The sequence below is a fragment of the Nycticebus coucang genome, chromosome 8 (genome assembly GCF_027406575.1).
Source record: "Nycticebus coucang isolate mNycCou1 chromosome 8, mNycCou1.pri, whole genome shotgun sequence".
Lineage (NCBI taxonomy): Eukaryota > Metazoa > Chordata > Mammalia > Primates > Lorisidae > Nycticebus > Nycticebus coucang.
In genome coordinates, this window is record NC_069787.1 from 76,657,545 (window position 1) to 76,681,118 (window position 23,574).

Genomic DNA, 23,574 nt, shown 5'->3' on the forward strand with positions numbered 1-23,574 from the left:
ATGAGCCAGCAAATGCTGCCTGGTGCCCAGCAGGCACTCAGTGGGCAATTGTTACTGCTGTTTCTCTCATCTCCTCCCCACTCAGGGTGTCCACATCACTCCCTGGGCCCCTGCACCTCCTGCCCTGCCTCAGCTGGTGCTGCCCTGCACTCTCGGGTGTGTCCATGGGCACTGACTCCCAAACATCTTCTCCACCTGTTCCTCCCTGCCAGTTCACTTTTGCTGACATGTGTCAGTAGCCAGCAGTGAGGCTGGGGCATCCTTGGGAGATGGCTAATGTAGGATGGCTGCATTGCCATAGCAACTGCAGCACTGCAGGAGCCAGGCTGCCTGGGTCCCACCCCTGGCTCCAGGAGCACTAGCTATGTGACTGGCACAATCCCTTGACATCTTTGTGCCTCAGGTTCCTTTTGCACATTGAGGAGAGTGATAGTACCTGCATCGGTCGTACGCTTGTGAGGACAAGGGCACGGGCAAGGGCAGGATAAGTGACTATCTTGCTCTGCTGGTCCTCCTAGGGGCCAGGCTGGTCACCACAGCAGATGTCTTCTCCTTGGGGTTCAGCCCTCTGTGGCATCGCCGCGTAGTCTCAGCTGTCCTTGTTCACTCCTCCAAATGGTCTCCTTGTGGAGGTGACCATCCAGATCTCTGTCCTTTCACTCCCATGTGTATCCAAAGAAGTGTGTCCTCCCCTAGAGACAGCAGGAGACGAGGCAGAGGATGTTCTTTTTGTTGTCTTGAAATCGAGTCAACCACTGAAGAGGCCAGGAAAGAGTGTCAGACACTGAGAGAGAAACAAGCCAGAGAGAAACCACTGCTTGTTGCAAACAAGAATTTGTATTTTAGTTCAGTTCAACATAAGCACTAAACCACAAAGTTTGCTACACGGTAAATGTCAGCGGCGCGTCTCGTCCTTTGATGCAGTGATATTTTTGACAAGGTGAGCTTTCTAGCCCAGCTTTCTACATGTGATCCTGATGATCTTTGCTGGTAAAGCACAGGGGAGGACTTGGTGACCTGAAGGTTGTGCTCTGTTGTGAGGAAATTGGTTAGAGACAGAACATGGCCCAGCCTGAGTAACAAGCAGAGAGTGTTCCGGCCCCATCATGAGCTAAGAATCAGGAACCTGACTCTTACATCACACCCACACTCTGATATTCTGCCTGGAGAAGCCTGAATGACAGACCTCCAAGGGCAGGTGACAAGGACATTCTGTCAAGTATAAAGATGTTCTGAGGGCAACCTCCAAAAGTCACTCATCCCTTTCCATTGTGCTAGGTCCCTAAGTGATGTTCACCAACAGAGCGCAGTTGCTGGACAGGAGGACAGGAGGCAAGCGAGGGAGGGAGATGGAGCAGTCATAGAGGCAGGATGGCCCCAGGAATCATTCATTCTGCCAGTGTTGAATTGAGCACCTCCTGTGTCCAGGACACAGATAGTACAAAGGAAACTGATGGCTCCCTATACTCATGGAGTTTGTATTCTACTTAGTAGTAAACAAGTTAACCAACAAATACACAGATATAGTACAGGTTGCAGACGTTCCCTAAGAGAGAATTGGAGACCCTCCTAAAAGGCAGCACATGAAGAGCTCCAGGAGCCCGATGTGCCCAGAGAAACAGAAGCAGCAGGGATCAGAACTTGCATTCCTGTGGGCCTCATTAAAGAATTTTGCTCTTATTTTCAAAGAATAGGAAACTGTTGAAGGGGTTTACATTTCAAGACCTCAGTGTTTTAAAGTTGATGTAATTGCTGTGTGGACAGTGGATTGGAAATGAGCTGGTAGACGTTTATGTTAAAGGTGGCATTTCAAAGCAGTGGGGGAAGGATGGGCTGTCCAATAAATAATGTTAGTACAATCGATTGACTAATTGGATAAAGTTAGAACTCTGTTGGGTGCCCTTGGTCATACCATCTACAAAAGTAAATCCTAGATGCTTAGAGACCTAAAAGTTAGATATATTTTAGAAGGAAGCAAATATTTCTTTTTAATGTGGAAGACTATTTTTTAAAAAAAACTTGAGGTGGAGAACAAGGCATAAAAATCAGAAGCTATAAAACATGATGCATCGATTTGACTGTATAAAAAATTTAAACTTTTATAAGACAGAAGACTAAATAAAGGCAAAGAGAGATGGAGAAAATATGTTTGCAATAGCCATAACAGTAAGTTAATATTCAGAATAGAAAGAGTTCTTTACATTTATAATAAAAAAAAGGCCAAAAACATAAACAGGAAGTAAACAATAAACATATTAAGAGATAGCCAACACACTGGTAATTGGAGAAATGCAAATTAAAATTAAAACAACATGATGTCACTTCTGTTCTTTTTAAATACTGTTAATCTCTGTTGGCAAGATTCCATAGACAGGGAGACTTGTGTCTCCTGGGTAGCATTTTAGCAACAAACAACAAAATCTTAAATGTGCATATGCTTTCACCCAGTAATTTCACTTCTGGGAATTTATCACAAATATTCATATATATACAAATAAGTGCGTCTGATTTTTTGCAAGATCATTTGTATTGGTGAAAAGCAGGGGATGTGCTAAATGCCCATCAGTAAAAGACTGTTGAAATATCAGTTCTCAACCAGAAGCAACTTTACTCCCTAGAGGACCTTTAGCAATGTCCTGAGACATTTTTGGTTGTTGCAGCTGGGAAATGGATAGCGACGAGCACCTGGCAGGTAAAGGCCAGGGCGACATCCAGCCCCAAATGTCAGTAGTGCCAAGGCTGAGACACTCTGAGTTAAAGAAAGCCACAGCCTGGGTGACACTGTGCAGACAATGAAAAGAAAAAGGTAGATCTATATTTGTGTGGCATTAAGGATCTCCAAGATGTGTCATTTAAAAATTGCTTTTTTGAAATTTAATATGTGATCCCTTATAATGTAAGAAAACAAAATAAGTGAATTATTATTATTTTTTTTTTTGGCAGTTTTGGCCGGGGCCGGGCTTAAACCCACCAACCCCAGTATATGGGGCCAGCGCCCTACTCCTTGAGCCACAGGCACCGCCCCCAAATAAGTGAATTTTTAAAACTTGTACACATTACCCTCCCTCCTCAGGGGCAACCACTGTTACCAGCTTCTCATGTGTCCTTCCAGCAATGCTCTCAGCACAGACGGACGTGGAGTCTGGTTTTCTGGATGCTGCCAGGTAGCTTCGTGGCACAGTTAGATTCAGAAGCCAGTGTGTTGTCTGTCTGCTCGAGACCCGGAGCTGGGGATCCCTAACATGCCCTGAATTATTCTCCCTCTTTTACATGTTATTTTTTTATGACATTTTCATTTATGGATAGAGAGCAAAACTATGTGCTGGGTTTAGAAAAAGGGGGGCAAAAGCCTGATGTTGGTGAGCAAAACAGGGCCTGGAGGAACTGAGCCGGGGTGAGGTTCTCTCAGCCACACGGTGGTAATGAGATTGCACGAAGGCTGTCCGATGCCTATGATGCAGTGTAGTGGAGGCTTTAATAGGGAGGCAGGGGTAAATCTCCTTACACCCAGGGCAAAATTCAGCCAAAGTTGGGGACTTAACAGTCCTTCTTCCTTCCTGCACTGCCAAATAAAGTCATGGGTGGGCCTGTCTGCATTGACATCTGCAGCTTCCAGCCACCAAAGTCAGCAGCCACTTCTCTGACTTTTTTTCTTTGTTTTTTTTTTTTTTGAGACAAAAGACTTTTTTTCTTTTTCTTTTTTTTTTTGTCACCCTTGGTAAATGTCATGGCATGATAGCTCACAGCAACCTCAAACTCTTTGACTTAAGCGATTCTCATAGGATTATAGGCGCCCGCCACTACACCCAGCTATTTTTAGAGACAAGGTCCCACTCTGGCTCAGGCTGGTCTGGAACCTCTGAGCTCAGGCGATCTACCCACCTTGGCCTCCCAGAGTGCTAGGATTCCAGGCATGAGCCACTGCTCCCGCCCTTCACTTCTCTGACTTTTTGAACAAACCTGGCTTTTATCTCCTGGGCTTTTCCAGCAAAGTTGGGTCTAGGACCTTTTGATGTTGGCTTTCATCAGGTACATCCTTTCCTCCTCCTATCTCTGTCACTGAAGCATTACTCCAAGGTCAGCATGGGGAAGGCAGGGCTGGGTAACCTACCAGCATCCAGCCCAGGGCTCCCAAAACAAAAGGTGTCTGGTGCCATCTTCAGCCAGACACAGGCACACTCGGTGGATTGACATGATGGGGATGGGAGGACTCAGGCCCACTGAGGGAATGTTCCCAAGCAGGCAGCCGGAGACACTTCTTTGCCCAGCAGGCATCTCCTAAAAAGTGCCTCTTGAGTCTCTTGCAGAAATTTTACATCTTAGAAATCAAAATTCCATTTCTTCCTGGAGGGTTCAGCCAGGCTTGGGACATGGACAAACTGTCTGGCACCTGGCTGTGGGTGTCTACTCAAGTTAGGACCAGACTGGTCTAGTTCCAAAGTCCTCAGGGGACAGTCATTTTTCTCGGGTGATACCATCTGTGAAATTGAAACCCTCTGCTACTTTCACAAAAATCTGCATCTAGTAAGAATTCTGATAGAGTCAAAACAGACCCAGCTTTGGGGAGGAGGGATGTTTCTACTCTGAAATTCTAATTCCAGTGACACCACAGTGTCATGACAGGCATGTGGAACCCTTCCTTTGAGTTGAGAGCTCTTGCAACATTACTTTTAACCCCCAGACATAGAGATTTTATTGTCAATGTTTATGACAGTTCAGCATAAAAGAATAAACCCTTCTGAGAGGAGCTAGAAGGTGCCTTAAGAGACACGTTAGCCCTTTGGGCAGCACTGAAGTCACTCTTAGCAGAAACACATCTCTCTTCCAGAAAGCCTCCTGGCCTTAACCTGTGCTGAAGTCAGAACTTCCTCCCTCCAGTGAACTTGGGCATTTGTTCATTTGCTTTTCTAACTGGGAACAGGAGAGATCCTGAGAAGGTTGAGGGGGGCAGGGAACAAACACCCCAGGGCCGCTTCTCCACCATTGTCTTTGTCTTTCTGCTTTCTGGTTGCCCCCTGAGAATTGATTTAAATTATTCATGGGTCCCAAACATTTACAGAAGTCACCTACTATCCTTAAAAGAATTCCTGAAAAGTCTGGTGTCAATCATATCTATTTTAAGATTTAATTTTTATTTGAGAGATGTGGTTTAGCTCTGTCTCCCCAGGCTGGAACGCCATGCTGTGATCATAGTTCACTATAACCTCCTGGTTCAAGCGATCTCTCCCACCTTAGCCTCTCAAAATGCTGGGACTATGGGGAGCTGACTAAGACACTGGCTATTTACAGTTGGAATGAATGAATCCTTGGGCAAAAAGAAGAGTTTTAGGAACATGTATAAGTACACACCGTATGCTATCTAAACTAGAGTTTTCCAAAATTGGACTTTTCTGAAGAAGGGCACGTGGTAGGCAGCCGTAGGCCATGTGAGAAGTCTTATTCAAGTTTCCCAGAGAGGCCTGAAATGTTTGTGACAGGGCAGTAATGTACATCCTACTGCACAGTACTCAGCCCTGGAAGCTCAGAGAGGGAAGGCCTGCCCCAGCCCCTTTCATAAGTTTCATAAGGAAACTTCCATATCCCTATGTCACCCTGAGAGAGGACTAACTCTGTCATCAAGAAGAGCTGTAGGCTCAGCGCCCATAGCACAGTGGTTACAGCGCCAGCCTCAGACACCAACGGAGCCAGGTTCGAACCCAGCCCAGGCCTGCTAAATGACAATGACAACTGCAACAAAAAATAGCTGGGCGTTGTGGTGGGTGCCTGTAGTCCCAGCTACCTGGAAGGCTGAGGCAAGAGAATTGCTTAAATCCAAGAGTTTTAGGTTGCTGTGAACTGTGATGCCATGGAACTCTACCAAGGGTGACATAGTGAGGCTGTGTCTCAAAAAAAAAAAAAGTTATAAACATTATTTTAATCCTTGCATTAAATTAGGTGCAAAATTGCTGTTTCACCTAGGAATCATGCCACATAATTCCAGTTATCTGCATTTAATCCCTGAATAAAAATAGCCCAGGGCATGTGAGGGTCAGCACGGTACTGGGGAAACCCATAGACCTCCCCAAATAGATGAGGTCGGGAAATGGGACTTGATGAGGCAGCAGGGCCCTGGTGGTCACACACACTCCTGCATGTAAGGCAGAGGCACCGTCAGAGCTTGAAACAGCCTCAAGGTGTGAATCACTATATTGCCATGGCTGGCTGGCTTCAGAGGAACCGAAAAAAGGAAAATACTCATTGCTCATTAGCAAAGGGAAATCAAATGGTAAGGCCCCCTCATGTCAGAGTTTTGATCTGCTAGCAGCACACTCTCTATGCCCACTTGAAGCTTTAAGCCAAGAATTCTTTTGTAGCTGGTGTACCTATAGCTGAGGATCTTGACAGAGAGTTAGAAGCAAGGGTCTTCAGAACATAAGAGCACATTTAGCATTGACCACTTTAACTAGAGTCGGATCGTGATGTAATTCTCACTGTAGACTGACACTTTCTACACCAGGGGTTTTCAACAGTGGTACAGTAGTTTAGGAGTCACATTTGGAGCCATCCTACAGATCGTGGGGTGTTCAGCAGCACCCCTGGCCTCAACCTGCTAAAGGCCAGTAGAATCATCCAGTTACAACAATCAAGAATGTCTCCAGACATTGCCTAGTGTCCCATAGGACACAAATCAATCTCTCCCTTTCTTTCTCTCTCTCTCTATACCCTCCTCACTCTCCCCCCATCCTCTCTCTCCCACCCCTCTAAGGATTACTATTCTATAGGAAAGAAGCTGCATAAAATAATCATTTTCCTAAATCAGTTGTACATTTTTTTTTAAGAGACAGAGTCTCACTTTGTCACCCTTGGTAGAGTGCTGTGGCATCACAGCTCACAACAACGTGCAGCTCTTCGGCTTAGGCAATTTTCTTGCCTCAGCCTCCCGAGTAGCTGGGACAACTGGTGCCTGCCACACGCCTAGCTATTTTTTGTTGCAGTTTGGCCAGGGCCAGGTTTGAATCCGCCACCCTCGGTATATGGGGTCAGTGCCCTACTCACTGAGCCACAGGTACCGCCCTCAGTTGTGCACTTAAAATAGATTCAGAAATTTTACATGCATTTAACCCTGTGTGTTATTGATTTGTTCCCTGCACGGAGTGGACAAGGTTTCATTGCCTTTGAGTACCCTTCACAAAAACTCAGAATCTTCTTTCCCTTCATCCAGTGTACTCACCTGTCACATTCATGTGTTGCTAGTATTTACCTCACCTGTCAATTCAATAGAAGGTCATTAATTCTGTACATTCATTCATTCGGTCATGCATGTGACAATGTCACTGAATGAGCTCTCAGCACCTGCCCTGGTGGTGAGCAGGCACTGCCTCTGAAACAGGGCCCCACACAGTTTGAGGACACACCCACCCTTCTCAGCTTGTTGTGATGATGGCATACGTGGTCGGGAGGCAGAACTGCATGCGACATGGAGAAACAGAGTCCCTGGAGTCAAGCAGAACTGGATTTACCTCCACCCCCGCTGCTTACAAGCGGGGTAGCCTTGGACTAATTGTTAAACCTGCGTGCCTCATTTTCCCCCTAGAACATGGGGATGCTGTTCTGGCAGCTTTCTGTGAGGCCTTAGTGAGATCGTGTATGTCAGGCATCAGCCAACCAGGAAGCTATAATGTGTGAATTGTCATCTTTGTAGGTCGAAAACAGCTGAATGTTGGCAGCTTTCTACAGTCCTAATATGGAAATCCTAGGTCCAGTATTGCTCTGTGCTCTATTCTTTGCTCCGTGGAGGTCCAGCAAATAAACGAAATGGTTCTGCTTTGTTATTTTCCTATATTCCTGCCTCCTCTCGGAGGAGACATCCTGCCGGCACACCATAATGAACTTTAGAGAAGGCAAAGTCAGTCTCTGCCATTGTCAGCTTTCCCAACTAGCATTTATTTTAAAAAGCTACTGTATGAAATTACACTCTTCCAACCTACTGGCCAATTTGGGTAGATATAACCCAATTGGGGCCTGCCAGGGGGTGTCTGGTTTGTTTTCTGTTTATCCGTCCTTTCTCTGGGTGCATGTCTTGGGCAGGCCCTTCTTTGATGCCTCTGTGTTCATGTCTCAGGTCACACTGCTGATTGCCTTCATCTGTGTGCGGAGCTCTCTGTGGACCGACTACAGTGCCTACAGCTACTTTGAAGTGGTCACCATTTGCGACTTGATAATGATCCTCGCCTTTTACCTGGTCCACCTCTTCCGCTTCTACCGTGTGCTCACCTGTATCAGCTGGCCCCTGTCGGTAAGAGTGGCCTGGCCCTGCTCTCCACGTGCAAAAGTCAGGATATTAGCTGCTTTGAGACCCAACAGAGGCTTTCCTGTTTGCCCATTCCACCTCTTTAACCATCCGTTACAGCTTCTGCCCTGAATTTCCCGGAGATGCTGGACATCTCTGGTTTCTAAAACCCACTTTCCAGCTACAAAAGGCATGTGGCTCTCACCTCAATGTTTATTTTCTCAAGTGACAGAGAGTGGGCTGTGGTGTGTGAGTTTGGAGGAGGAACATGGGAGGAAGAAAGTGATGGAGAGGATGGGTATTTATGCGGTCATGAGGGTCGAATGATAGGATTTGTTAGCTAAAAGGAACTGGCAGGCTCGCTGCCCGTAGCTCAGCGGTTAGGGCGTCAGCCACATGCACCAGGGCTAGTGGGTTCAAACCCGGTCTGAGACAAACAAACAAAAAATAGCCAGAAGTTGTGGCAGGCACCTGTTGTCCCAGCTACAAGGGAGGCTGAGGCAAGAGAATCACTTGAGCCCAAGTAGAGTTTGAGGTTGCTGTGAGCTGTGACATTACGGCACTCTACCGTGGGCAACATAGTCAGACTCTGTCTCAAAAAAAATAATTAAATAAAAGGAACTGTGGTAGAGCCTTGGGAGACAATCAGAGGTTGCAAGATATTTACTTCTTCTCACTATATGATTTTTTTTAAAAAAGCTTTGTTGATAGGCAATTCACCTTCCATACCATTTACCCATGTAAAGTGTACAATTCAGTAGGGTTTAGTATATTTTCAAAATTGTGTAACTGTCACCACAGTTCGTTTTAGAACATTTTCATCATTCACAAAGAAATTCTGTACCCTTTAGCTCTCACCTCCCCACCACTTATTTCCTCCAATCCTAAGCAACCATCAATCTGCTTTCTGTCTCTAAAATTTTTCTACTTGGGGCATTTCATATAAATGGAATCATATATGGCATCTTTTTAGCTGACTTGTTTCACTTAGCAGAATATTTTCATGGTTTATCCATGTTGTAGCATATATCTGTACTTCATTCCTTTTTATAATCCAGTTTTATTCCATTGCATGGATATACCACACTTTGTTTTTCATTCATCTCTGAAGGACCTTTGGCTATTTTCACCTTTTGACTATTATGAATAATGCTACTATGAACGTTCATATTCAAGTCTTTTGTGTGGACATGTTTTCATTTTTCTTTGGCATATACCTAAAAGTAGAATTGCTGGGGTCATATGGTAACTTTATGTTTAATTATTTGAGAAACAGCCAGATTGTACATCCCCACCAGCAGCGTACAAGGGTTCCAGTCTCACCACACCATTGCCAAAACTTGTCTATCTGATCCTACCATTCTAAATAAGTATGAAATAGTATCTCATGTGGTTTCAATGTCTCTGATGACTAACGATGTCAGTTATCTTTTCATGTGCTTTTTGGCCATTTGTATATATTTTTTGAAGAAATGTCTATTAAAATCCTTTGCCTTGGCTCTGCGCCTGTAGCTCAGTGGTTACAGCACCAGCCACATGCACCAAGGCTGGTGGGTTCAAACCCAGTGGGCACCTGGGGTCCCAGTTACTTGGAAGGCTAAGGCAAGAGAATCGCTTAAGCCTAAGAGTTTGAGGTTGCTGTGAGCTGTGATACCACGGCACTCTACCGAGGGCAACATAATGAGACTGTGTCTCAAAAAAATAAATAAATAAAATAAAATCCTTTGCCTATTTTTAGATTAGGTTATCTGTCTTTTTATTATTGAGTTGTTAGAGTTCTTTATATCATGTATAGTCTAGATAAAAGTCTCTTATCAGATATATGATTTGAATATATTTTCTTCCATTCTGTTTTTTAGTTTTTTGATGGTCTTCTTCAAAGCACAAGTTTCTGATTTTGATGAATCCAACTATTTTTTTTTCTTTTTTAGCTCATGCCTTTGGTGTCATATCTAAGAAGCCATTGTCAAATTCAAGAGTGCCAACATTTACCTCTATGTCTTCTTCTAAGAGTTTTATAGTTTTAGTTTTTACATTGAGGTTTTGATCCATTTCGTGTTAATTTTTAAAATTATTTTTACATGACAAATAATAAATTATTTGTATTAATAGCGTACATAGTGATGTTTTGAAACATATAGTGATCAGATCAGAATAATTAACATATCCATCATATGAAACATTTATCATTTCTGTGTGTTGAGAATAGTCAATATCCTCCTTCTAGCTTTTTGAAACCATATGAAGTATAATTGTTAACTATAGTCATACTATAGTTCTAAAGAACACTAGAACTTATTTATTTCTTCTATCTAGCTGTAATTTTGTGTTCTTCAACAAATCTGTCCTTAGCCTTCCCTTCCCCCTCCCATTCCTAGCCTCTAGTATCTTCTGCTTTTTTTACTAAGAGCAACCATTTTAGCTTCCATATATGACTGAAAACATGCAGTGTTTTACTTTCTGTTTGTGGCTTATTTTGCTTAATATAATATTGAGTTAATTTTTGTATACAGTGTGAGGTAAGGGTTCAACTTCATTCTTTGCATGGACATATCCAGTTTTCCCAGCACCATTTGTTGAAAAGACTATTTTTTTTCCCCATTGAATGGTGTGGGCACCCTTGTCAAAATCAATTGATCATTAAATACATAGATTTCTGGCTTTTGAATTCTGTTCCATTGATCTGCATGTCTCTTCATGCCAGTACCACACTATTTTGATTACTGTAGCTTTATAGTTGTGAAATTAGGAAATAGGAGTCCTCCCAGTTTGTTCTATTTTAAGGTTGTTTTGGATTGTTACAACTCCACATAAATTTTAGGATCAGCTTTTCATGCTCTCTTCAGCACCACATGCTAAAATTGGAACAATACAGAGATTAGCACTGTCCCTGCATAAGAGTGATGTGCAAATTTGTGAAGTATTCCATATTTTTGAAACAGAAAGAACTCTTCCTTGCCTCTCCTACCATGTCTGTATTACCCCTCAGTATTTTAGATGTGCTTTAGTGTTTATAGGTAATTATTGTGACTTGACAAAACGTGTATTTTCAAGACAAGTATTTATCCAATAAAATAGTATATCTTTAGTAAAAAAAAAAGTCAACTTTTCAATTTCTACAAAGAAATTAGCTGAAAACATTGCTAATTATGTTGGATTTGTAGATTAACTTGGAGAATATTGCCACCCTACCAATTTTAAGTCTTATGATCCATAAACATGGGAGATTTTTCCATTTATTTAAATCTTCTTTCATTTCTTTTAATGTTTTAAAATTTTCAGAGTATAAGGTTTGTATTATATTTTTTAAAAAAATTTTGTTCCTAGGCAGTGCCCATAGCTCAGTGGGTAGGGCGCTGGCCACATACACCCAGGCTGGCAAGTTTGAACCCAGCCGGGGCCAGCTAAACAACAATGACAACTGGAACAAAAAAATAGCCAAGGGTGGTGACTGTGGCTCAGTGAGTAGGGCTCCAGCCCTATATACCAAGGATGGTGGGTTTGAACCTGGCCCCAGCAAAACTGCAACAAAAAAATAGCCTGGCGTTCTGGCGGGCACCTGTAGTCCCAGCTACTTGGGAGGCTGAGAGAAGAGAATTGCCTATGCCCAAGAGCTGGAAGTTGCTGTGAGCTGTGATGCAACAGTACTCTACCGAGGGAGACAAAGTGAGACTCTGTCTCTAAAAAAAAAAAAAAGAAAGAAAAATAGCCAGGAGTTGTGGTGGGTGCCTATAGTCCCAGCTACTTGGGAGGCTGAGGCAAGAGAATTGCTTAAGTCCAAGAGTTTGAGGTTGCTATGAGCTGTGACGCCATGTCAGTCTACTGAGGGCGACATAGTGAGACTCTGCCTCAAAAAAAAAAAAAGGGAGGGGGAAAAAGAAACCTTGTTCCTAAATATTTTATTCCTTTGATACTATTTCACGCAGATGTTTTTCTCAATTTCATTTTCATATTTTTCATTGAAAGCGAATAGGAATATAATTACTTTTTGTATTAATCCTATCTTCAACCTCACTGAACTCTATTTTAATAGATTTTTTAGTGGAGTTCTTAGAATATTCTACTTGTAACACCACGTCATCTACAAAGAGAGATGTTTTTACTTCTTCCTTTCTAATCTCAGTACCTTTTATTTCATTCTCTTGCCTTGTTGCAAGAAATTAGTTGAATAAATTAGTTGAATGCTGACTAGAATGGCAAGAGCAGCATCACCTTTCATCATTAATTGTGATATTAGAGATGAGTTTTTTGGTAGATGCCTTTATCAGACTGAGTAAGTTCCCTTAGCGTCAAACTTTCATGAAGAGTGTTAGATTTTCTCAACTGTTTTTCTATGTTTCATCAAAGCAATTTTGGAACTCTTTGTCTGGACTGGCCATCAGAACTGTCATCATACAACCACTGACAATTAAGTTTGTGAAGTCATCCTAGACAAAGTGGTGGTCTAGACTAGGCACTGGTGGCATGCAATTAATTTTTTTTTTTTTTTTGAGATATACTCTTGCTCTCTCAGTGCCAGCTAGGGAGCAGTGGCATCAGCCTGGCTCACGGCAACCTCAAACTCCTGGAGCTCAAGGATCCTACTTCTTCCACTTCCTGAGTAGCTGTGCCACCACACCAGCTAATTATTTCTGTTTTTATTAGAGATATGGTCTCACTCTTGCTTAGCCTGATCTCAAACTCCGAAGCTCAAGCCATCCTCCTGCCTCGGCCTCCTTGAGTGCTAGGATTACAGGTGTGAACCAGCGCGTCCAACTGCAATTAATTGTTTAAAGTATTTTTAAAATCTTTTTTATTTCTGTAAGATCACTAGTAATGTTTCCTCTTTCTTTTGTATCTTCTCTCATTTTCTCTCTCTTACCCTCTCTTTCTCTCTTTCTTTTTTTTTTTTTTTTATCAGTCCAGCTAAAGTTTTATCAGTTCTGTTGCTCTTCCAAAGAACCAGCTTTGGGTTTCGTTGATTTTTATCTATTTTTTTCTATTCTTTTTATCATTAGTTTTTATTGTCTTCATTCTGCTTGCTTTACATTTGCTTTGTTCTTCTTTTTCCAGTGTCTTCGAAGTTTAATTTGAGATGTTTCTTCTTTTTTACTATTTGCATTTACAGCTATGAATTTCCCTGTGAGAAATGCTTTGATTGCATCCCATCATTTTGGTAGACTGTGTCATCATTTTCATTCATCTTCACGTATTTTCTAGTCTTCCTTGTAATTGCTTTTGAATTATCTGTTTCTCTATTTTTTTCATTTTTTGCTTCTTGTATTTTGGCTGTCTTACAAGGTGCATACATGTTGGTAATTGTTATGTATCTTCCTGGTGACTTCACCTTTTCATTATTATAAAATGTCCCTCTTTATAGTCACTTTTTGTGTGTTAAAGTCTATTTTGCCTGATACTAGTATAGCCCTTTGGCTTTCATTTGGCTAGCATTTGCATGGCAGATTTTTGAGTATAAAATGTGTCTCCTTTATAGCATACACTGTAGACAGCATATACTGTGGGTTTATCTTAGGTTTTTTTTAATTCGGTCCGACAGCCCGTACCTCTTCATTAAATTGTTTAATCATTCACATTTAATGTTATTACCTTAACATTAAATTTTGAGAGAAATTTCTTTTGTGTTTCTGAGTTCTAAGGCCATTTTCCATGTTACGGCACCTTTCTGTCCTGATACTGAGATTGAGGAAGCAAAGGAGAGAATAAAGCCTCAGACAAGAGCAGGGTGGGCTAAGTGTTGGAGGGACAGCCTCTGTCACACATTTTTGGCTGAGTACTATTTAAGTACTTCCCAGTCAGGATTCTCTCGAATCATCTTTCCCTGTCCCATGTCATCCTCCTCTTTCTTTGTAGGTGAAAATCTTGGAGGTGGGAAGTTGCTAATCTGCTCTATAGTCACAATCTCTGTGATCTACCTTGTAATAGTCCTTTCAAGTCACTAAAAAAGAAACGAGGGTCTTTGATTTTGCAAAGCTTTGAGAAGAGCTGAAGCTTAAAAGTAGAATGTTTTTCCAGAGTTTAATAGCTTCCTGCCCCAATGGGCAGAACTTCCTGAAGGAATAATGTCTAAATTCTCACTGAAGAGAACTGAAAATGGATGGGCTCTAGATTCAGAGCCAGTACTCTAGGTGACCCTTCTCTCCGGTTCTCCTCTGATCTGGTACTGACTGGGGAGGGCGAAGGGTGAGGTGGAAGCATTCCAGACTGCTGAAAGCCGCAGCCTTGTCTATGGCCTACAGAGATGCTATTTTAATCACAGAGAGTGAATGTGGTGGAAATGGGAGGCCCATGGCCAAGGCAAGAAGTAAAGGTAGAATCAGTCCTGCTAGGAGACTCACTGGCAGAGCGCAGTGGAGAAGACACAGTGGAGAGACTCACTTCTTCTGTGGAGAAGACGAAATGACAAAATGAGACAAAACCAGGGGGCTTAAGAGTGAGACAGCCAGCTGACACTACATACCACCCCTCATTCTAGGCCCCGAAGTCTAAAGGGCCCTGAAGAACTAATGCCTCTCAAGTCCACACTCAGGGCTGCCACACAAAGCCAGCGCGTTGTTAGCCCAGAACTTGCTCTGAAGCTGCAGAGAAAGGAACATGTCTCTTTAAAGGGTTTTGCTTCTCAGAGCTGGAATTTTGTTCAAACTCTCCAGCCTGTGAGTTGTAAGCTCATTTGCTTTTTAGTAGCTTTAGCCGGAGGTCAAGGTATTACCTGCAACTTGATGTCAGGAGTGGAGCCATCCTTGGTGGCTTCCTTTCTGTGTCCCCTTTCCTTCCCGCCTGTCCAGCTTCCTTCCTCTCTTACTTGGCCTCTTCCTGGCGAGGTGTTGTGAGGGAGAATCAGAGCGTCACTCTCCCTTTCTTTTCATCTCTTCTGATGCCCAGCTGCTGTGAGAGAGCTAGGAGTGGACCTCCCTACCCACTCTCGTCTTTGTTTTTGCCCCCAGGAACTTCTGCACTATTTGATCGGTACCCTGCTCCTGCTCATCGCCTCCATCGTGGCAGCCTCCAAGAGTTACAGCCAGAGCGGATTGGTAGCCGGATCGGTGAGGATGTTCTCAGGAGTCTTTAAGAAGCAATTCATACTTCAAATGCTCATTTTTTAATGGTGGCGGCCGAAAAGTGGTTGGTTTCTGGGGCTTTTGTTTCATAGATTCAATAACTACCTCAGTCCAGCCGGCAGCTACCTCCAACAAGCCGTAAACTTGGGCTCACAGCAGAGGGTATCTGAAGGTGATGTGTCAGGGCTGATTCAGTCTGTTGGCCAGCAGCACCCAGCCCCCTCTCACTTACCGCCACTACTTAAATTGGCGGGCACATGCCCACGCTCATCATTTACTTGTGGCTGCCTCAGTAATAGGCAGAGAAGGATTTCAGGGCCTTTTATGAGCCCAGGGGACAGGATACTATGATCAATTAGTAATATCTGCCACCAGTCTTAGCTTTACCGTTCCTGATTCTTAATAGTATTCAGGGCAGGAAATAAGACCTCTGTGCCTTTCAGAGGTGAAAATAGATCCATCTGATATCCACAAATAGAAGTAGATGGAAATGTACAAAAAACCCCAACAGTATGGTGGGAAGTGTATACATATATATGTACAGGCATATAGATATATGTACGTATTATTTATATTATTTTTTAAAGAGTCATAGATTCCTGTTATCTGATTTCTGATTTACCTATTTCCAGTTCAGTGGCTTATGCACCAGTACTGATTTGCTTCACTAATGAGAAGACAAGATTTTTTAAATGAGTTTTTTTTTTTTAAATGAAAAGCTCTCTCAAGCCAGGCATGGTGGTGTATACTGGTAGTCTCAGCTACTAAGGAGGCTGAGGCAGGAGGATCGTTTGAGCTTAGGAGTTTGAGTCCAGCCTGGGCAATACAGTGAGACCCCATCTTTTTGTTTTATTTATTTATTAATTTAGTTAGAGTCTCTGTCACCCAGGCTAGAGTGCAGTGGCATCACCCTAGCTCACAGCAACCTCAAACTCACGGGTTCAAGTGATCCTCCTGCCTCAGCCTCCCCAGCAGCTGGGACTATAGGCGACTACCACAACCCACACCAGCTAAATTCTTTTCAATTTTTAGTAGAGACAGGGTCTCACTCTTGCTCACGTTTGTCTCAAGAGTTGGACTCCCAGAGTGCTAGGATTACAGTCATGAGCCACCGGGCCCAGCTGACCCTATCTTTTTTAAAAAAGAAAAATAAATGAATAAATAGCTCTCTGTGTGTAACATTCACTGTCTTTCACTTACATACATTACTAAAATTCTCCAGACTTTGGCCTGGGCATGGGTTGGCTCCTAGAATTCCACTGAGAGATGGAGTCTCTCCTCCAAAGGTCAGCATGGGAGCAGAACGTCACTTCAGAGGATGGCCCTTAAACACCACCTACCCAGCTACCATGCAGACTAGGGGAAGAGACACAGAGGAAATCCATGCCCTCTGTGCTCCAGGGCCCTCTCAGGGAGATCCCGTCTGGGTTTGCCAGTTTAGCCCTGGATTCCTGAGAGCTGACATTTATCATACACTGTCTTTGTGCATGGGGCCTGGGGAAGCCAGGAGACATTTTTAAAATATGGCCCTTGCTTATGAGAAAGTGGTAATTTAGCTTAGGAGATGAGGAGAGGCACATGAAACAATTAGCAAACAAGGCATTGTCATCTAGACTAGTGTTATGTAGTGATATAATAAACTGTTCAATTATGCGGTGCAGACAGTTGGAGACTGGGATAGTATGTAATGTGCTAATTGTGCAGAACAGACAATGAGAGGCCAGGACAGGCTCTAATAGGCTAATTATGTGCTACAAACAACTGGTACAAAAGGAGCCAAGGAAAAGGCACTCAGGGAGTAGTGAGTGTGGGCTGGGGTGGCAGCTCTTTATGTAAACTGACAGCTGGGCTTGAAAAGAAAACCAAAACTTGTTGAAAATCCTACCCTTCATCTGGCTGCTCCAGGACCATTCCTGTTGCTGTCAGCTGGGGACTTCAGCTGCACACTAGGGTGGCGCAGTGAGCAGAGCATGGACTCTGGAGCCAGACTCCCTGGGCTCACATCCCATGCCCCCCTTAGCTGTAAAGTGGGGTGGGCATGAGGGCAGTAACACTAGCACCCACCTCGTAGAGTTGTGTTAATGGAATCCATACCTAAAGGGCTAGTACCCTGGCAGATACAGAGTAAGGGATCAGTAAGTTTAGCTGCTACAGCTGCCAGTGTGTTCACAGGAAGGAAAATGGCTGCAGGTTTCAGAGTTCCAAAAACACCAGGGTTCGTGCCGGCCTTCTCCTGGGCCATCTGAGAGCCTCTCCCAAGGCCCCTTCCTACCCAGCCACCCTGTTCCCCATCTACAGTGAGGGGGTTGGGCTGGACTAGGGCAGCTTTCGTCGCATTTGAGCAATAGATGGACCTTGAGAAAGGAAAAGTACATTTCCCTGACTTGTTTTAGTCTAATATTATTTAATATGTGCAAACTAGATATAAAGGCCTCAGCTTCTGGCTCTTACATGGCTAAAAGCCAGAACAGAGCAGAAAGCCATAATAAGTGAAATGCAAACAGTGCCACCACACCAATAAAATCCATTTGAAGATTTAAAATTTTTATTTTATTTTTTATTTATTTATGTTTTTGAGACAGAGTCTTACTGTGTTGCCCTCAGTAGAGTGCCATGGCGTCACAGCTCACAGCAACCTCAAACTCTTGGGCTTAAGCAATTCTCTTGCCTCAGCCTCCCAAATAGCTAGGACTACAGGCACCCGCCACAACGTCCAGCTATTTTTAGAGACAAGGTCTCCCTCTGACTCAGGTTGATCTTTAACTTGTGAGCTCAGGCAATCCACCTGCCTCAGCCTCCCAGAGTGCTAGGATTATAGGCGTGAGCCACCATGTCCGGCCAACTGTTTACAATTTTTAAACCCAAATTAAAATATGATTTCACCTTACTTACCTGTTCAGGATAATCAAAGTACAATGGCTTGGTCCCAACTCAGCTTTAGATATAAACCCAAACCTGGACACTGAAGTTGCCTAGAGTAAAAAGAGCAGAGGGTGGAGACCAGAGGCCTGGCTGCCAGACCTGCCCTGGACCCAACCCAGGGGACCTGGGGCCAGTGACTGAGCATGGCAAGGAGGTCAGGTCACAGATGGTGCAGGGAATGAGCGATTGGCCTATGGGCTGTGATTCCCTGGCCTCTCTCCTCTGCAGATCTTCGGTTTCTTGGCCACCTTCCTCTGCCTGGCGAGCATATGGCTGTCCTACAAGATCTCGTGTGTAACCCAGTCCACAGGTGAGTTCTGCTTATCTGTACCCAGAAGATCTCTGAAAGTCCCCTCCTTTTCAGAATGGGAGGACGGCTTGTTCTTGAGGTCAGCCAACCGTGCTGCTTTCTCCTGCTGCTCCCAAGGGGACCTGAGAAGTGGTGTTAGACTGCGGGACCAGCAGGAAGACAGAACTTACCCATCTCCACATGCCCAGTGATGCCCTGACATTTCATTTCAGACTCTGAAGACAAAGCATTTTCTTTATATAAGTTTCTTAACGATGACCATAGAATGTGCAGCTTTTAGAAAATACAGATAAGCAGAAGGAAATTTGAACACCATCTGTCATCACTGTTCAGAAATAGCACCTGGTGTCTATGTTTCCAGTATTTCCTCTTTGAAATCCATCTACCTGTTGCCCTGTTGCTTTTATTTATTTATTTATTTTTACTTTTTTTTTTTTTTTTTTTGGCTGGGGCTGGGTTTGAACCTGCCACCTCTGGCATATGGGACCGGCGCCCTACTCCTTGAGCCACAGGCGCCGCCTACCTGTTGCTTTTATTAAAAGGATCAGACTACATGTGCTATTTTATAACCATTTTCTCCCTCCTACGTAGCCACCTCAGCCACCTCGCATACAGTTTTCCAGCTTCAGAACCTTCTCTGTCATTCTAAGGGGGTTTGTGGTGTTGCATGGATGCCTTATGTGCCTGGAGGACAGATGAAACTCTGTCTCAAAAGAAAAAAAAAGAAGAAGTAGGCTCAACGCCTGTGGCTCAAGCAGCTAAGGCGCCAGCCCCATACACTGAGGCTGGTGGTTCAAATCCAGCCCAGACCCGCCAAACGACAATGACAACTATAACCAAATGACAGCCGAGTGTTGTGGCGTGCGCCTGAAGTCCCAACTACTTGGGAGGCAGCAAGAGGATCGCTTAAGCCCAAGAGTTTGAGGTTGCTGTGAGCAGTGATGCCACAGCACTCTACCCAGGGCAACAGCTTGAGACTCTGTCTCAAAAAAGAAAAAAAGAAAAAAAAGAAGAATGGTGGAGTAAACATGCTCACACATAAATCTTTTTTTTTTTTTATTATTTTTTTTGAGACAGAGCCTCAAGCTGTCGCCCTGGGTAGTGTGCTATGGCTTCACAGCTCACAGCAACCTCCAACTCTTGGGCTCAAGCAATTTTCCTGCCTCCACCTCACAAGTAGCTGGGACTACAGGCGCCCGCCACAACGCCCGGCTATTTTTTGGTTGCAGCCGTAATTGTTGTTTGGCAGGCCCGGGCTGGATTCGAACCCGCCAGCTCAGGTATATGTGGCTGGCACCTTAGCCGCTTGAGCCACAGGCGCCGAGCCCACACATAAACCTTTTCCTTCATCTTCCTCCCCTCCCAGAACAAAGACCACAAAGGGCTCAGCTAGCCCTGTCCAAAATATTTGAGCCAGAAGACCCCCAGCCCACCACAGTCCTCCAGTCAGCAGTGGGACCTTTCCACATAAAAAGGGTCTCTGCCTGCACAGATGCCATCTTTGGCTCTGCCCAGGCGGGTCTCTGTCACTTTCATTAAACCTGCCTGACCCGCCCCTACTTTCTGGTCTCATCTTTGGGCACACTTCAGCCGAAACCTACTGTTTTGATTAATCCACTTGTTTCTTTGTGCCAGGGCTTCCTTTCTTCATCCTTTTTCTTTTAAAAAAAAAAAAAACACTTTAGCAGTGTCTAGACATGCATGTTAGGTTTTCTGAACAGCTGCAGAAGGGCAGTCATGGCGGAGCCGTAACATGACATGATGCTCGTGAAAGGCCAGGCGCCGAGGCCGCCATAGTGCAGGATTCCATTCATGAGGACTGTCCAGAATGGGCAGATCCACAGAGATGCCAGACCCTGGTGGCTTGGGGCTAGGGCAGGAGGGACTCAGGAGAGATGGCTAATGGGATGGAGTTTTTCTTTGGGGTGATCAAATGTTCTGAAATTATGATGGCTGCACAGTCCTGTGACTATTCTGAAAGACCACTGAATTTTACATTTTAGATGGGTGAGTGGTACAGTCTGTGAATCATATCCCAGTAAAGCTGTTGAAGAAAAATGAATAATAAAAAAATTGAATATAGAAAAAAGTAATATCTAAAGGTGATAAATCTATATATATTATTTAAATTGTGGAAAGAAACAGAGACTGGAGTTACTGGGGGTCACCTCTGAGGGTAAGGTGGGTAAAAAGGGAGGGGATAGGCACCCCTCTGCACTATTGATTTTTTTCTTTTATAGAAATGTATTTTTAAAAGAATAAAATAATTCCTGGCTCGATGCCTATAGCTCAGCAGCTAGGGCGCCAGCCACATACACCAGAGCTGGCGGGTTAGAATCCAGCCCTGGCCTGCAAAACAACAATGACAACTACAACCAAAAAAACAAAAATACCTGGGCATTGTGGTGGGCGCCTGTAGTCCCAGCGACTGGGAGACTGAAGCAAGAGAACTGCTTAAGCCCAAGAGTTTGAGATTGCTGTGAGCTGTGATGCCACAGCACTCTACTGAGGGTGACAAAGTGAGATTCTGTCTCAAAAAAAAAAAAAAGAATTCCAATGATAGTCAGCTCTGGGTGGAGGACTCTGTCCTCTTCTGTCCCCCACCTGAGCAGGCCTTGAGATCATGCAGGTACTGTATGGCTTCTGGTCAGCTCTGCTCCTGACAGGCTGTCCCAACTTTGTCATTCCTTCCCCAGATGCAACCGTCTGACCAGGCCACAGCCTTCCAGCCCCTCGGGAGCTCTGCAGACAGGAGGATCTCAGGCCAGTCTCCTGGACCTGTGACCTGGTGCCAAAGACCTGCCCTGGCTGGTGGACGCTAGGAAGGGCCTGCAGTTTCCTCTGGCCTTTGCAGGAGGTGGTTCCCTGAGCTCCTGAGCTGGCCAGATTTCTCCAGTCCTCCTTGGAGAACAGTCCTCTTCTTCTGCCAGAAAGGAAAGCAGCCTCAGGGGCTCCCTTCTTTTTAGAACCTCCTCAGGTACTGATGGTCCCACTTAACACATGTGGGATGTGTTGTGATTACTCCTTCAAGAATCTGCTTCAACTTCACATTCCTCAGGGGAGTGCCCAATGCCTTAAATTCCTCTTACAAAAACAAAGCCTCCTCCTAATTTATCTAGCTTGTCAATCTGATCTCTAAAATATTCTCTTTCTGAAAGTGGTCAGCCTGTTCCCACATGGGACATCTAGTGTCTCCTTTCCTTCCCTCTGCCTTTGTTACTATGGTGTGTGTGTGTGTGTGTGTGTGTGTGTGTGTGTGTGTGTTGTTTTTAAAAATAAAATATTGACTTGGCCAATCACACAAGGATTTCTGTTTTTCTTTTCTCTCTCTTTTTTGTCCTTTTTCTTTTCTGTACAAGAATTTCTTAATGAACTAGAAGTCTGTAAAACGGCCTGAAATAGTTTCCATTTGAGTTTGTGCCTGGTCCTTGGCCTTAAACCCCACACTCTGTCTAGACTGCTTGCTAAACTGCTAGACTTCGGTTCTTCTATCCATTTTGGGTGATGGTGATCCTGAGTTTTAGGTTTTGGGTAAACATGTGCAGGTTTTGGTTTGTATTTAGGTCCTTCTTCTGCAGCATCAATTTGCTGAATTTGGAAAGGGCTTTGAAGGAAGCTAAGGATTGCATTTACACTATGACAATTCACTTTCTTGTCTTAAATTTGCTGCTTTCCCGGTCGTGGAAAGAGGAAGAAGGGGAATGGAACAAACTTTGTTGAGCAATCCCCCTTGCGAGCACGTGGCATTCATGACCACACCTATTAGCGATTGCAGTGTCTGGGGCTGGTTGTAGGACCACCTTTTTAGAGGTGAGGAAATCGGGCCTTCCTTCCCATGGCACAGGGTGAGGCGGGGAGAGATGGGTTTAGAATCTCTGCGTGCCTGACTCCCTGCCCCATGCTTTCCTCCGCATCACATGGGCTGAGACGGAGCTCTTGGGCTGCTCTCCTTCATTGGGACAGCTCGGGAGAGTGAGCTCTGTCTGGGGTTATCGAGGGAAGCAGCACCGTGATGTGTCCATCTGTGCTGGTGATAGGAGGGCATCTTGTGTCTCAGAGGGGCCGCAGCAGGAATACGTCTGAGCAGCCCTGTGTTGACTAGCTCCTCAGCACAAGTTGGAGGACTTGGCTGCGGAAGACACCATCCAGGTGAGCAGCAGGGCCCAGAGGTCCCACCTTGCAGTGCCGACACAGGCCTCATCGAGGAACCAGGAGCTGGCTGTGACCATTTGTTTCTCCTCTCAGGAGGACAGAGGAGAGTAGGGCAGAGTCGGATGTGGAATAGTAGGAGCCAGAGTTTGCTCAGTGAAAAGCAAAGAAAGCACAGAGCCAAGTGAGGTCACAGACAAGCAGCAGCAACTGGTTAGCTGAAGAGTCAGCTGCTTGGCCAGAGTGTTGAGGTGAGAGATGGAGACAGAAGGGACTGCTTGAAGCCACAAGGCCATTTTAGAAACTGGCCACATGCCTAACACCAGGGAGTAAATGTTTAAGCCATCAGAGCTAAGGATGGTGGGAAGAAAGTCAGGTTAGAGGCAGAAAACCTGGCTTTGGGTCCCAGCCCTGCCATTTACTAGCCCTTGACATCACACCACCTCTCCAAGCTTTAGCCCCTAAACCCATCCTACCTGCCTGAGATCTTCTTGAAACCCAGTAATAGCTAGGTGTTTAGATTATAGTTACCTTTCTGGTCTCAATCCCCAAAGAGGGACCAAAATCACAGGAAACAAGCAGGTTAATGCTGCAGAAGTGCCTGGGGGGTAGGGGGGGTGCTGCTGGAAAACACCTTCACATTTAATTTCTGGGGCCTTTTAAAGTCAGGCTGGGGCGTTGAGAGCAGTTTTCAGCAGATCTCCAGAACCTGTTGTGGATGTAGGGCAGGATGAAACGCTTGCCAGAAACCAGGTGGGTTAACACAGGCACAGCAGCAGCCTCTGAGCCAACTCATGGTGTCACCCAACAGAGGTCCACTGACTCCACCTAACCTGGGAAGAGGACATTGGCTTCTCACTTTGCAAGTA

At 44.5% G+C, this 23,574-nt stretch overlaps 1 protein-coding gene and 1 pseudogene across 1 annotated transcript in view; both read left to right on the forward strand.

Annotated features, from left to right (window-relative positions):
• CMTM7 (CKLF like MARVEL transmembrane domain containing 7) overlaps window positions 1-21,871 on the forward strand; it is a 60,173-nt gene extending 38,302 nt beyond the window's left edge. The window contains exons 2-5 of the mRNA XM_053600310.1: window positions 8,102-8,275; window positions 15,211-15,309; window positions 18,475-18,556; window positions 21,253-21,871. Coding sequence (XP_053456285.1) covers window positions 8,102-8,275; window positions 15,211-15,309; window positions 18,475-18,556; window positions 21,253-21,266 — 369 coding nt within the window. The 3' untranslated portion in view covers window positions 21,267-21,871. The remainder of the gene's footprint in view (window positions 1-8,101; window positions 8,276-15,210; window positions 15,310-18,474; window positions 18,557-21,252) is intronic.
• Window positions 11,105-11,204, forward strand: LOC128592946 (uncharacterized; annotated as a pseudogene).
• Window positions 21,872-23,574: the final 1,703 nt, after the last annotated feature.